Here is a 12,372-nt window from a genome sequence, read left to right as displayed (position 1 = left end):
TAGTTGCCATTTCAGTTACTGTCTCCCCGAAAGCCAAAGTTTTTGTTAAATAAGGGTAAGTCTCATGCACAAAGAAGTCAGTTGGCATTAGCGACTTTATTGAGGGACTCTGTGGCTCTGTGTTGGGGCTGAAATGTCACTGCTGAGCTGTAAGTGTTCTGACTGCTGACAGTTTGAAGAGTCAGGCGCTTTTGTGGGTTTTACTCCTTTTACATGTGTTTAATAAAAAACATTTTTTCCCTCGCAAAGCTCTAAAGCGCACAGTGTCCATATGTGCGTTCAAACTGGCCTGTCAGATCCTTTGATCCGCTGTAGAAAGCGGCTGAAGGCTTAAAAAAGAAAGGAAAAGAACAAAACAAAACCTGAGTTCTTTGCTGTCTGTTGCTGTGTGCATCCCAATTTCCTTTAAAACTTTAATATCTCGGTAGCTTAATTATTTACTAGTTGAAAGTTACTGGCTCCCATTATAACACGGTTTTCTTGCCAGATTGCATCTCTGAAATGAAAGTGTTCTTTTGGGTTAGGTAAACTCATAAAAATCCTTCTTGTCTTTTCTACCAGCCGGAGTGATGAAGTGAAAAGCGAACACGGAGTCCTTTGAAAGGCCCCTTGGGTCCCCTTTGGAAAGGGCAGGCGGCTGCTCTGCCACCTACCAGGGCTTGCGTTCTGCCGCGCTTTAGTGAGCTGAGTCTCTGAATTCCCTGTTAGGGAAGTGCCTTGCACCGAGCTCATGAGGGTGAGAAAGCCGGCAAGATGATGGGGCAAATACTGCGGTGCTTTCTGGCAGGTTCTGGAGGGGGAGAGAAGAGCTGGTAACTTTTACTCTTGCTTCTGTGATGTTTCTCCAGCCCCATGGAGCAATCAGCGCGCTAATATTAGAGTAGACCTTTAGACTTCAGCTGTCAATCTCCTCGTGTGTTATGCATTTGATGGCCTAAGGTATTACTAGGAATTACTAGAGCAAGGCTTGAGGATGTTAAAAATTAAAGAGTATTAATAATTTAGGGTATTGGCATGACCGCATGGTGGCCTATATTTAACATCCTGTGTAACAATCTCTCTTCCAGTAAAAGCTGCACTATAGGAATGGTTCTTCGTCTGTGGAGTGACACTAAAATTCATCTTGATGGTGATGGGTAAGAAAACACATTAAAAGGATAAATGTGAATGTCCTTCCCTGCTGCGGGCTGCTCTAGGAGATATTCTCCGTCACCTTGCAAATGAAGTTCCAATTTCGGATTCGGGGCCGCAGCCCTCTTATTCGGGCAGTGAGTTTTTGTCTCGCTGCCCTCAAACTGCTCGGTGGAACCTGTGATACCCAGTGAATGTTCCTGAAATCCCACTCGAGGGGTGGAGTTCCCATTCCTGGCAGCCTACTCCGGGAAGGGTATCTGCTTGCCATTCTGATTTGGGAGGATGTTGGAAAAATCAGTGATAGAAATTCTCATCCCTGATTCTTTTTGACTGTGAGTGCCCCTAGAGCTGCCCTGCAGTAGCTGTTTGTAGAGTGCAGCTCCTGATGCAGAGACGAGCAGTTTCTAACTTTTTTTTTTTCCTGTCCTCTCTCCATTAGTGGCTTCAGTGTGAGCACTGCAGGGAGAATGCACATCTTCAAGCCAGTGTCGGTGCAAGCCATGTGGTATGTGTGTTAATTAGCTTTATTGAGAAAGAGACTATCATTTCTGTGAATAAATTAAAACAAATAGACTGCATTTTAGCATTCTCCGTAATTGGTATTTAGTGAGCTGCAGCAGAGATGCTGCTTCCCTGTGTCAGCAGGTGCTATAAAGGGACTGTGAGAATACTGATCCGAAACCAGGACCTTCCGCTTCTCTTCAGAGCGGCTCTGTGCCCTTCAATATAAGGGAAATGGCACTAGTGAGATGAATAACTATGAAAGACCAACTTGAATTCATCAGGCTGCAAACCCAGTCTTTCCGCTCCCTGCCTCTTTTTCTAACTGGCTGAAGGAGGAGTCTGGGGACCCGTTGCCAATCTGATGGCGTTCCCCGTGTTCTGCCTCGTTACTGGGGCCAGGCTGGGGTTCCTGCCGCGCAGAAACTTTCCGTGCCGCCCCGGGTGCCTGTTCACCTTTCAGCTCCTGTCACCCCTCCCATGCGCAGGGATTCCAAAACACTGAAGCAGAGGTGGCTGAATCAGCAGCGGCTGTGCCAGCAAATTCCTCCTTGAAGAGGCTGCTACCCAGCCCCGCACAGAACAAATGCATCTCTTCTGGCCTGGGCAGTTTGCTGGCTCCCGCTGGAGCCTTGAGAGATGCCTGTCCTTGTGGCATCTGATAGCGAAAAGATACAGATGTAGAGAAGGATGTCGTGCCAGGGATCATTTGGTATGTAAAAAAATGGAAGTCTTGTTCCTGTCATTTTTTTAACTCAGCCCCTCCTGTTGGCAACCTTAGATGTGGTTAATGTATTCAGTACAATGACATCTTCGGAGTAGAGCCTTAAAAAAAAAAAAAAAAAAAAAAAAGGAAGGAAAAAAAAAAAGAAAAAATGAGGAGGGAAGGAAGGAAAAAGTAATGCTAGAATTTGGAAAAACAAATGACCCAATCTGGGCCTTGTCCCTGGAGCATGTCAGGGGCCAAGAATGCTGGTAAATATGCATTTGACTCCTTGCTGAAGGTGGTTTGAAAATTGTCCATGTGTTTTATTTTTCTTTGGTCTGGCTTTACAAATTAGCTAATGATTAGATCCCAGAGCGACTTGTGCCTTGTGCTTGCCTCTTAATCAGGAGGAGATTTCAGCCTTTGCCTTGGCCTGGCTCTTGAGAAGGCTTCCAAGGTGCAGTTTTTGCCCTCTCTGAACTCTGATACAATAAATCTGCGGCTCTCAGAAAGCAAACCGCAACAAACAATGCTGAACATCTTTTTCCTCTGTTGAAATCTCTCACATTTTCTGCTCTGTCCGTTCCCACTGCTGACATCTGTACAAATTTGTTCTCCAAACTTGCAGGTCTGCTTTACAGATCCTCCATAAAGCCTGTGAAGTTGCAAGAAGGTACAACTATTTCCCAGGTGGGATGGCCTTGGTCTGGGCCACATACTATGAAAGCTGCATCAGCTCTGACCAGAGCTGCATCAATGAGTGGAACGCCATGCAGGACCTGGAGTCCACCCGCCCCGACTCTCCAGCCCTGTTTGTTGACAAGTCAGTTCTGAATTTTATTAGAAAAAGTTGCTTTGGCTCACAAGAGAAATCCCCCCTTCTCCCTCTAGTTCTGCCACTGCTTCATTTCCTTTCTTTTCCTAAATGTCTTCAAATGTTTTTCTTCCATTATTCTCATAAAAATTGCTTTTAATACAATTCTTTACCACCACTCCTCCGTACAGTATGAGTTGCACCATATGTTTACTGCCAGCTCGGAGACATCCTCTCCTCTCCATTTTCAGGCCAACTGAAAGGGAACGAACAGAACGGCTCATTAAAGCCAAACTCCGGAGCATCATGATGAGCAAAGACCTGGAAAATGTGACTTCTAAGGAGGTAAATACAAAGATTGCTGCTATCTTTATTCTTCCTGCTAGACTCATTTCCAGACAGTGCTGTACTGACGAAGAGACACCATATGACTGGGTGTCGCTGGCTTCTGAGGGTGTATTTCCAACTGTTCCGTAAAGGCTCTGCTCTTTGGCTTTGCTCTACCTCTGTTTCTCCAGCAGGGAAATCAGGGTAATACCGACATCAGAGTGCGTTTTTTCAAGACCTTAGTAACAAGTATGTGACTTTCAAATGCAGAGTGCCTGGTTCTTTGCCAACGGAGTGGCAGCAGAGGTGATGCCTGCATCGCTGTTGGTTTTAGCACATGTAGGCATGTCCAAGCAGTGAATGTGCAGCCACTTACTCCTCACGGTATCCCTGCGACTTACACAAGCCAAGGCAGCGCTTAGAAAGGTACAGTTGTGTTAGATGCTCACGGACAGTGCAGAGCAAAGTCTCTGCCTTCCTTTCTCCTTGTCGGCTTCATTTTAAGGTTTTATTTTCTTTGTTCCTGAACAAATGTCAGAGGGGCTTGCAGACAACGTTTTCCTAGTGAGTTTATGGGTAGAAAATCACAAGTCAAGGCTAAAGCTAGTTTGGATCCATCCCCCAGGCTGGTGTCAATACATCCATCCGCAGTGCAGACATATTCAGAGCAAATGGAAATAGTTCTTTTTGGGTTGGGGTTTTTTGCGTGTGTTTTCAAGGGAGGCTATTAACATGCAGGGCTTCCCTTCCTCAAGCTTTTAGCGCTGAAGGCTTCGGGTACGCTCTCGTGTAACAGCAGCGTTACCGGTTGTAGATGCAAGCCGCGAACTCGTCTGTCTGTGTACGTGTTCTCAACTCTTGGTGCAGTCGAGATGCTTTTTTTTTTTTTTTTTTTTTTGCTGCGACCATTTTCCATGGTGAGTTAAAGGAAGTTGTGCTGCTTTGCATTGCACCTTCCGGAAGCTGAGGTGCAGCGGGAGGAGTGTATGTCTGTGCCCTGGCGTTTTGAAAAGGGAGAGTACTGGAAATCCCTCTTCACCATCGCTGCTGCCATTATTCACTCCTTGCTTCTGATGGGTTTCACAGTTGTTTGTTAGCTGCTCTCCAAGGTCTTCGTTTCTATCTCTTGGATTATTTTTAAGAAGCAGGTACCCCGAAATACTCCAATGTTATCTGAAGCTTTATTCACAGATCTTAAATCTGGGGGCCTAGGATACTTGGAGACGTGCCACGTAGTGAGATTCCTTGTCTCCAAAAGGTTGAATCCCTCTTGCTGATTTTAATGAAGTACCAATAAAGTGTTTTGCAGAGGAGTGCCAACAAATGTTTCTATTGAACAGCCGTGATTCTAGGTGGCATCCTTTGTTTTCTGCTCTGCAGATACGAAATGAGCTGGAGAAGCACATGAATTGCAACTTGAAGGAATTCAAGGAATTTATAGACAATGAAATGCTGCTTATCCTGGGTCAGATGGACAAACCGTCTCTGATTTTTGATCACTTGTATCTGGTAAGCTGCTGCGTTAGGAATTCCAGAATAGCAGGAGGCTGAATGGGAGTGATGTGACGATTCACTGGGCTCAGGGGAAGCTGGGGTTTGTGGCAGTGCAGACTCGTGTGAGCAAGAGGTACAGCCTGCTCTCCCCCGCTTTGTGCAGACTTTACTCCAGGACCCATATTGCTTGTAAAAGCCTGCAGTAGAGAAGCCCTCGTTTCTAGCTACGTTCTTGTTTCTGGCACTTGATGCCAAGGTTCTTTCAGGTTGATCCTGTTTCAGGCCGTACCGTGGCATAGCTGAAGTTTTCTCTATGCACGTTCATTTTCTGTTTCAAGCAATGGAGATTTTTCTCTTGTGACAAACAAAGGGTCTAGCTGTGGATGCTGCCCCGGTGCGACAGCCGTTTGCTCTTTGACTCTGTATCTTTTTTCTTGATTGAGTCTATGAAGTTCTGTAGGCACGGCCAGAACTATGTAAAGAATAAGGCTGATGATGATGTCCTCTACCAGCTTGTGCTAAAGCAAAGAACGGTGCGTGTTTCGTCTAATCTTTTGCCACTAGATGGTACTCCAAGCAAAACCAGGCACTGCCATCTGGAACAAAGACTTGTTTGAGATGAACACATATGTGCCCGTTATGCTTGGGGTTTTTTCTTTTTTTTTTTTTTTTTCTTTTTTCTGGAGAGCGTCAGAGGAAGTGCTCATGTTTGAGCGCAAAACCTGCCTTTTAAACCCTTTTTAGCTTTCTGTTTTGCAGTTGTGGGGGGAAATCAGTACGTAACCACCCCCATAACTTTCAGGATTTGCTTTCCTGTATACCTGTGATTCCAGTCATGCCACACATAACCATTTTCTTTCCCTGCACGATTTATCTCTGTGGTTAAAAATCCAGAGCGGCCGGGAGCAGTGGTTTGGAATGTGCTCTGTCACATGCTGGCCTAGAACTAACTCCTTAGGTGAGGACGCAATGCCCTCGTCCCCTCCTTCAGGAGGTCCCTGCCTGTTGAGGACAGGACATCTCTGTGCTGAGCTGCAGCGCTGGCTGCAGTGGTGCCGTGTTGCTGTTTCAGAGGCAATTCCCAGTAGAAAGGGAGGGTTTCGGGCTCCTTTGAAACATGTGTTTTGTGGCTGTTGCAGGGGTCCGAGTGGAACGCCTCCAACCTCGAGGAGCTGCAGGGCTCGGGGTGAGTACTGCACCTTTCAAGCACCAGCCTTGAAACCTCCAGTCCTTTGCCTTTAACTTACATTCAGGTCTCTTGAGATGACATACGATATTTATAGACTGTAGGGATGAGTTTGGGCCCATTCCCAGTGATGTGGGTAACTTAACTGTCAAGACTTTGGTCGAGAAATCTTTCCTACCTCGTTTCTATCAATCGCACGTAGAGTGGAAATAACAAAAATTGACGTTTGTGAAGTACATCAAGATCTCTGAACCCCCCCCATGTGTAGCAGCCGAGTGTGAAATGGCCGTACATGTTGTTGTGTCAGGTGTGAATTCCTGCAGGCTGCAGAACAGCAAATATCATAGCGCTAAGCTTAGGAAAAAACTCTATCTAAATGGAGCAGAACTTCCTGTAGATGAGCAATCTTCACCTCACCTGCCCAGACAGGCAGCTGCAGGGCTGTCTTTCACCACGCTCTCATCACCGCACCACTTCTTGGCTTGATTTACTTTCGCGCTTTTTGGCCGAGTAAGAATTTTGCATATAAATATTTGCTGCTTGCCCAAGGCATACACCAACCCTGATGTGAGAAACTGAAAAAAATATTGCTCAACAGCATCACTGAAAATGTTTAATTTGGAGTCCTTGGGAACAGATGTCTGAACATCTTTGAACGAGTAGATCAACCAGCGCGTTAATACTTTTGATCTACAGGGAAGGAGGCATCTTGATATGCAGCGTCTAAAAGTCAAAGCTGGACAAATTCTGAAACAAATATCCTGTGTCCTTGATTTATCTGAATGATAGGAGGTAATAAATCAATATGGACATTCATTCTCCCCCGGGTACGTTGTAATCCCTGCTGTAATATTTGGCAGGAATCGAGAGATACCACGTGACTCCCATTTCATATTTTTGGTCAGAAAGAAGAGAAAAGGATGGTTTTGCAGCTAAAGCCTGCAGTGGAAAATGGCGATTCCCGGGGTCTCTTCCCAGCTCTTGCCCTAATGAATCACTTGCAGCCGATGCACTTCTCTTCTTCGGGCGTCCCTGAAGCTGTGTGTGGCACACAGCGAGGAGGTTCTGAGGAGGTTACAAAGCCTCGGCAGATGGGGTAAAATAAAATTCCCCTCCTGTGCCCAAGGTCCTGACACTTTGAATGAGATATGCCAGCGGTGAGAGATGGGTGAATGCGCAGGTCCCACATGTCGTGTGTGACCTGTGTCACTGGGTGTCCCAGGGGTTCGGGATTAGGGATGTAGATAAAATCTTATAGTTCATGTTGTGTCAGATTTCATGGACTTCACAATGTGTGTCAGTTCCCTTTCGTGACCACGGCAGTTCAACTTTATTTTTCTTTTTGTTCTCCACAGCATCGACTACATTTTGAATGTGACCAGGGAAATTGATAATTTTTTCCCTGGTTTGTTCGCGTATCACAATATCCGAGTGTACGACGAGGAGACAACAGACCTCCTGGCTCACTGGAACGAGGCGTACCACTTTATAAATAAGGCCAAGTAAGCGGGGCTGGGAGACATGATTTCGTGTGAGAGCACATCGGAGCCACGGGGTCTGACACTGCCCTGTGTGTTCCATCCAGCACGGAGCCGGGCCCTCCCTGGAGCCACACCACCGGGGAAGGAGGCAACAGGGCTTTTTTCGCATTATTGCTCTTGCCGGGAGTTTTCTGTGTCCCTGGAACTTCCCCACACCTTGTATCTTCCTGTACTGACATTAACCTGTTCCTAGCCTGTGATATTTTTTATTATTATTTTGTTTTCCTTCCAAAAGGAAACAAGGACATTTCCTCTTCTCAAGAAGTTCTGGAAATGCTCCAACACATGCCCGTGTTGGACTAAGCCCCAGCTGTCTCTGCAGACAAGAGGTGGTGTCAGAGCCCGTCAAACTCTGCTGGGCTTTTACACTGGGGTCCTTCCTGCTTATCCCTGCATCCAAAGACTCGGGCAGGCAGGAGGCTTCGTGGTGGTCTCTGAAATGGCAGCATGATTGAGGCTGCCCTTCTCCAACTCTCAACTTTTCCGGAGAGAGATTCCTCTCATGGTCCCCTTAATCCAAAACGTTTGTGACCTACTGAGCCGTGGCGTTAGGGTGGTCAGGAGGACAAAGCACTGTCCCTCCACCACATAAAAAGTAACGACGAGACATGTTTTCCTGTTTGTCCTTCTGCAGGAAGAATCACTCCAAGTGCCTGGTGCACTGCAAAATGGGCGTGAGCCGGTCAGCATCTACTGTTATAGCTTATGCAATGAAGGAATTTGGCTGGTCACTGGAAAAGGCTTATAATTATGTGAAACAAAAACGCAGCATTGCAAGACCAAACGCAGGCTTCATGAGACAGCTTTTGGAATACGAAGGCATTTTAGATGCGAGGTAAGGCGACAGGATGAATGGAAAGGTGACCTGCAGGAAATGAGAGCTGATTGTCGGCAACCTCGCGTGTTTTGCTATCGCAAAATACTAATCGATCTCCATGGCGTTCTGTTCAGGCAATAGGTTCTTCTGCCAACGTCTTGCACAGATGCGTGTCGTGCTCAAAGGCGCTGTCAGAGAGTGCGTGGCGCGGTAGTCTGGAGGGCCTTTAGAAGGGCAGATGCAGAAGCCTGGGCTAATTTTGTTTTTCTAAACCTTTCCCATGCTAGGCCTCCCTGGATGGAAATTAGCTGTCTTCTAGGGAGATCTGCTCTGGTTTAATTCAGTGAGGCTTTCTCTGCGTTTGGGAAGCATGTTCGTATTTCTCAGCAGCCAATACTGTTCAGCAAAACATTGTTCTTGTTTTATGAGGCAGAACTGAGCTGAGGCAGTGTTGGAGGCAAGTCATTTGCAGTTCTGGGTGACCATGCCAATCACAAGTCTTTGTCGTTGCAAGCGCTGTAGTATCTAATAAGGGTTTCTGCATGCTCTGCTTGGCCTCTGCTCTACTGGGGGAAGAGGAGGAAAATTTTTCACTCTGGTTCAGCGGGAGCTGTGCCATGAGATGTGCAGAGATGTTGGTTCAGAGTGTTTTGCTCTGGCAGAGAGCTCTGTGCCCCTCCGCCCTGAGGGACTCTTCCCAGGGGCTGTTCCCATCATGGCTCCGAGAGTCTGCTGGGCCAAGAGGCTCCGGAGCGGGCAGGCGGGAGGGACAAAATCCTGATGCTAGAGATGGTTTTGCTCAAGTGGGACTGCCAGGCTGGGCCCACCCTTCAGCCTTTCGGTTCCGTGTTGTGGAAAGGGACGAATGTTCCTGGAACTGAGCATCCTGCAGCTGAACGGTAATCACTTGTGTCTTTGTCCTTTCCTCCAGCAAGCAGCGCCACAATAAGCTGTGGAAGCAGCAGGCAGAGAGCAACCTACCCCAGAACACAGACGGCACCACGGGGTCGGGCGACTTCTTACTCGAGAGCTTAGACATCGATCTAGAAAACCGCCTGGCTGACCTGGACACACCTTCGCAGTCAGCGTACCTGGACAACCGCGCCGGCACAGAAATGTCTGTGGGGTTTAATTATTGCTTCCATCGCCTCTCGGACACGCTGCTGGAGAACAAGATCCCTGGTGACAGGGAGGGCTTTTTCCACGTGGATGTGCTGGAGCGGGACGCGCTTGCGGAACGCACCGCCTCGCTGGTGGGACAGCCTCCGACTGCGCCTCCGGAGGGGAGGCTGGTGCAGACGGCGAAAGCCCTGGAGACAGCGGAGCCGCTGGCAGAGCTGAGCAGTTTCACTGAGAAGGAGGTGAAGAAGAAAGCGGACTTCAGCCCCCGTAAGGGAAGGGTAGTGCTGGGCCCCGGGGATCCAGGGGAGGACAGTGTCAGGGAGGAAAATCCAATGGAGAAGTGGAAGCGGCGTTTGTCCATGCACAAGGAAGAGAGCAGGCTTAATAGAGAGAACTTGAATAACAACAACAGCAAAAGGAGTTGCCCAGAGGATTTTGAGGTGCGTATGGAGTTGAAATGTAGGTGATTAGCATGGCTGACTACTGCAAGTGAAACTGCTCTTCTCATCTTCATAGCACAGTTTCATTTGACTTGGATAAAGCCTTTCATTCCATGATGAGCTTCTTCCTTTTCGAAGTGCTTCTGAACATGGCTTTGCTTGCCCAAGCTATGGATTTAGATGCCAGAGAGAGAGAGCGCACACATGTGAGTGCCCTGTAAACTGCTTTGGGCAACTTGCTTGCATGATCATCGCTTGAAACGGTAGGTATTCTTCCAGTATCTTGAAGATACTGTCTGCTGAGAAAGTACGTGGCTTTTGTTCCTGCTGCAGGGCCTTAAGAGAAGCGGAAATGGGCTTTGTTTCAAATCTGCTTGGCTGTAAATATATTTTGTGGTCTGTGCCTCTGGCTCTGCTGATGGCTGATGTCCCGTTCTGTGCACATTCATCTGTACCTGTTTTCTTTTTTGCAGCACGATGCCGTATTTGGGATCCTCAGTAAAGTCAAGCCTTCCTATCAGTCTTGCACTGACTGCATGTATTCCTCGGCCAGTTTGTCTCCTGACTCCTTTGGGGAGCAGTGTGAAAAGTTGAACCCCGGCACCACGCGTCGCAGCACCACCATCTGCACGCAGCCAGCCCTCCTCTCCCACATCAATTCCAACTTGGCGGACCACCTGCCCAGCAAGGCACACTCAGAGGAAGCAATCAGAACTAAAAATAATGAGGCTTCGCTTCCTCTGTCGGCAGGAACTGGTACTTTGGAGGCTGGCGCTTGCAAATCACTTGATCAACACTGCAGCATTTTGGAGAAAGGAAAAGATGCACCAAAAACCCCAGTCAAAACTCTGCTGCCCAGGAGAAACTCGCACTGTGACAAGAGCCTCCTTAACGCAGAACTGGTAAAAGAAGAATCTCTGGCCAGAAAAGATAGCAAACCTACCAAGGATCTGAAGTACTTGTTCAGCAAAGACTTGGAAAAGCCAAGTGCAAATAGTTACTTGATGCAGCATCAGGAGTCTCTTATTCAGCTGCAGAAGGCAGGCTTGGTTAGGAAACACACCAAAGAGCTGGAGCGGTTGAAAAGCCTGCCCTCGGACGCCTCGTCGCTGCTCAGAGAGAGCCCCCTGAGCAGAGTCGACTCTGGCGTCGTGGAGGAAAGCGAGGGTCTGATTTCACATCACAGCCTCGTACCTCTTCTGGGACCCACGCCGTTGATACCCAAAGAAGAAAATGACGTGGAGAAGTTAGAGGTGAAACGCGTCTTGGAGGGGATCTCTCAGAAAACCTCCATGCCTGTCATGTGTCGATTGGAGCACACGAGTAGTTTCACCAAGGACTTTCTGAAGACCATCTGCTACACCCCCTCCTCCTCCCGGAGCTCCAACCTGACGCGCAGCTCCAGCAGCGACAGTATCCACAGCGTGCGGGGCAAGCCCGGCCTGGTGAAGCAGCGAACTCAGGAAATTGAGACCAGGCTGAGACTGGCCGGCTTGACTGTGTCTTCTCCTCTGAAAAGGTCCAATTCTCTCGCCAAGCTGGGATGTCTTAACTTGTCCTCTGAGGACTTATCAAGTGACATGGATGTGTCAACTATAACGGACTCAAAAGAGGCCGTTTCAAGTGAGTCTTCTGTGCTCTGTGAGCCACAATCCACGCTGAGGAGTGCAGACGTCACCTCCAAACTGGCAGCGAAGCCAGCGGTCGGAAACTTGAAGAACACGCTTTGGATGGGCAAAAGTTGATGCCTTCTGCAGGGGCAGGGGTGGATTTTGGGGGTTTCATGGCATTTATTCATTGCACCGGTGCAGTTTTATCATCTGACTTGCAGTAGTTCATCTGATGCCACCTCGTCTTCCCCTCCTTGTGCTCCGAGTAGGGAGAACAAAACCATAATGGGTCATGATGAATGGCACAAGGGAAAATAAAATGTATTGCATGGCTTAGAAGAGGACTTTGTGTGTGAATTGCCTGTTGTCCTGCAGGATGCTATTTCTAGTGCTGTTTGCCAAGTATAATAATGTGGTTGTGTGTGTGTGTGTATATATAGATAGATATTTGTGTCTGTTTATCTATCTATATATATATAATGCTGAAATATTCTGTTTCAAAGACTCAACAAAATAATTAATCATGACTTCTTTTTTTTTACAGAACAAACACAAATGTCTAGTTAAAAGAGAGCACTTGTGGAAAAATTCTTAAAATGGTGACATGAACACTACCTCTGTTCTTGCTGACTTCTAGTCTCGGTTTATTTGTTGTTCTTTTTTAAAAAGGCTTTTCCCAC

The 12,372-nt window shown here is 47.5% G+C and overlaps 1 protein-coding gene across 4 annotated transcripts in view; it reads left to right on the top strand.

The window, feature by feature from the left end:
* SSH1 (slingshot protein phosphatase 1) overlaps positions 1-12,372 on the top strand; it is a 37,429-nt gene extending 25,057 nt beyond the window's left edge. For all 4 annotated transcript variants that reach the window (XM_074606399.1, XM_074606403.1, XM_074606401.1 and 1 more), the window contains 10 exons: positions 1,068-1,136; positions 1,574-1,639; positions 2,970-3,164; positions 3,407-3,500; positions 4,863-4,991; positions 6,116-6,162; positions 7,518-7,664; positions 8,338-8,538; positions 9,452-10,082; positions 10,556-12,372. In XM_074606399.1, the coding sequence (XP_074462500.1) occupies positions 1,068-1,136; positions 1,574-1,639; positions 2,970-3,164; positions 3,407-3,500; positions 4,863-4,991; positions 6,116-6,162; positions 7,518-7,664; positions 8,338-8,538; positions 9,452-10,082; positions 10,556-11,827 (2,851 nt within the window). In that variant the 3' untranslated portion in view covers positions 11,828-12,372. The remainder of the gene's footprint in view (positions 1-1,067; positions 1,137-1,573; positions 1,640-2,969; positions 3,165-3,406; positions 3,501-4,862; positions 4,992-6,115; positions 6,163-7,517; positions 7,665-8,337; positions 8,539-9,451; positions 10,083-10,555) is intronic.

This window comes from Larus michahellis, chromosome 13 (assembly GCF_964199755.1).
Source record: "Larus michahellis chromosome 13, bLarMic1.1, whole genome shotgun sequence".
NCBI classification, from domain to species: domain Eukaryota; kingdom Metazoa; phylum Chordata; class Aves; order Charadriiformes; family Laridae; genus Larus; species Larus michahellis.
The sequence above is the reverse complement of the archived record's forward strand: the minus strand, read 5'-3'. Positions and strand labels throughout refer to the sequence as shown.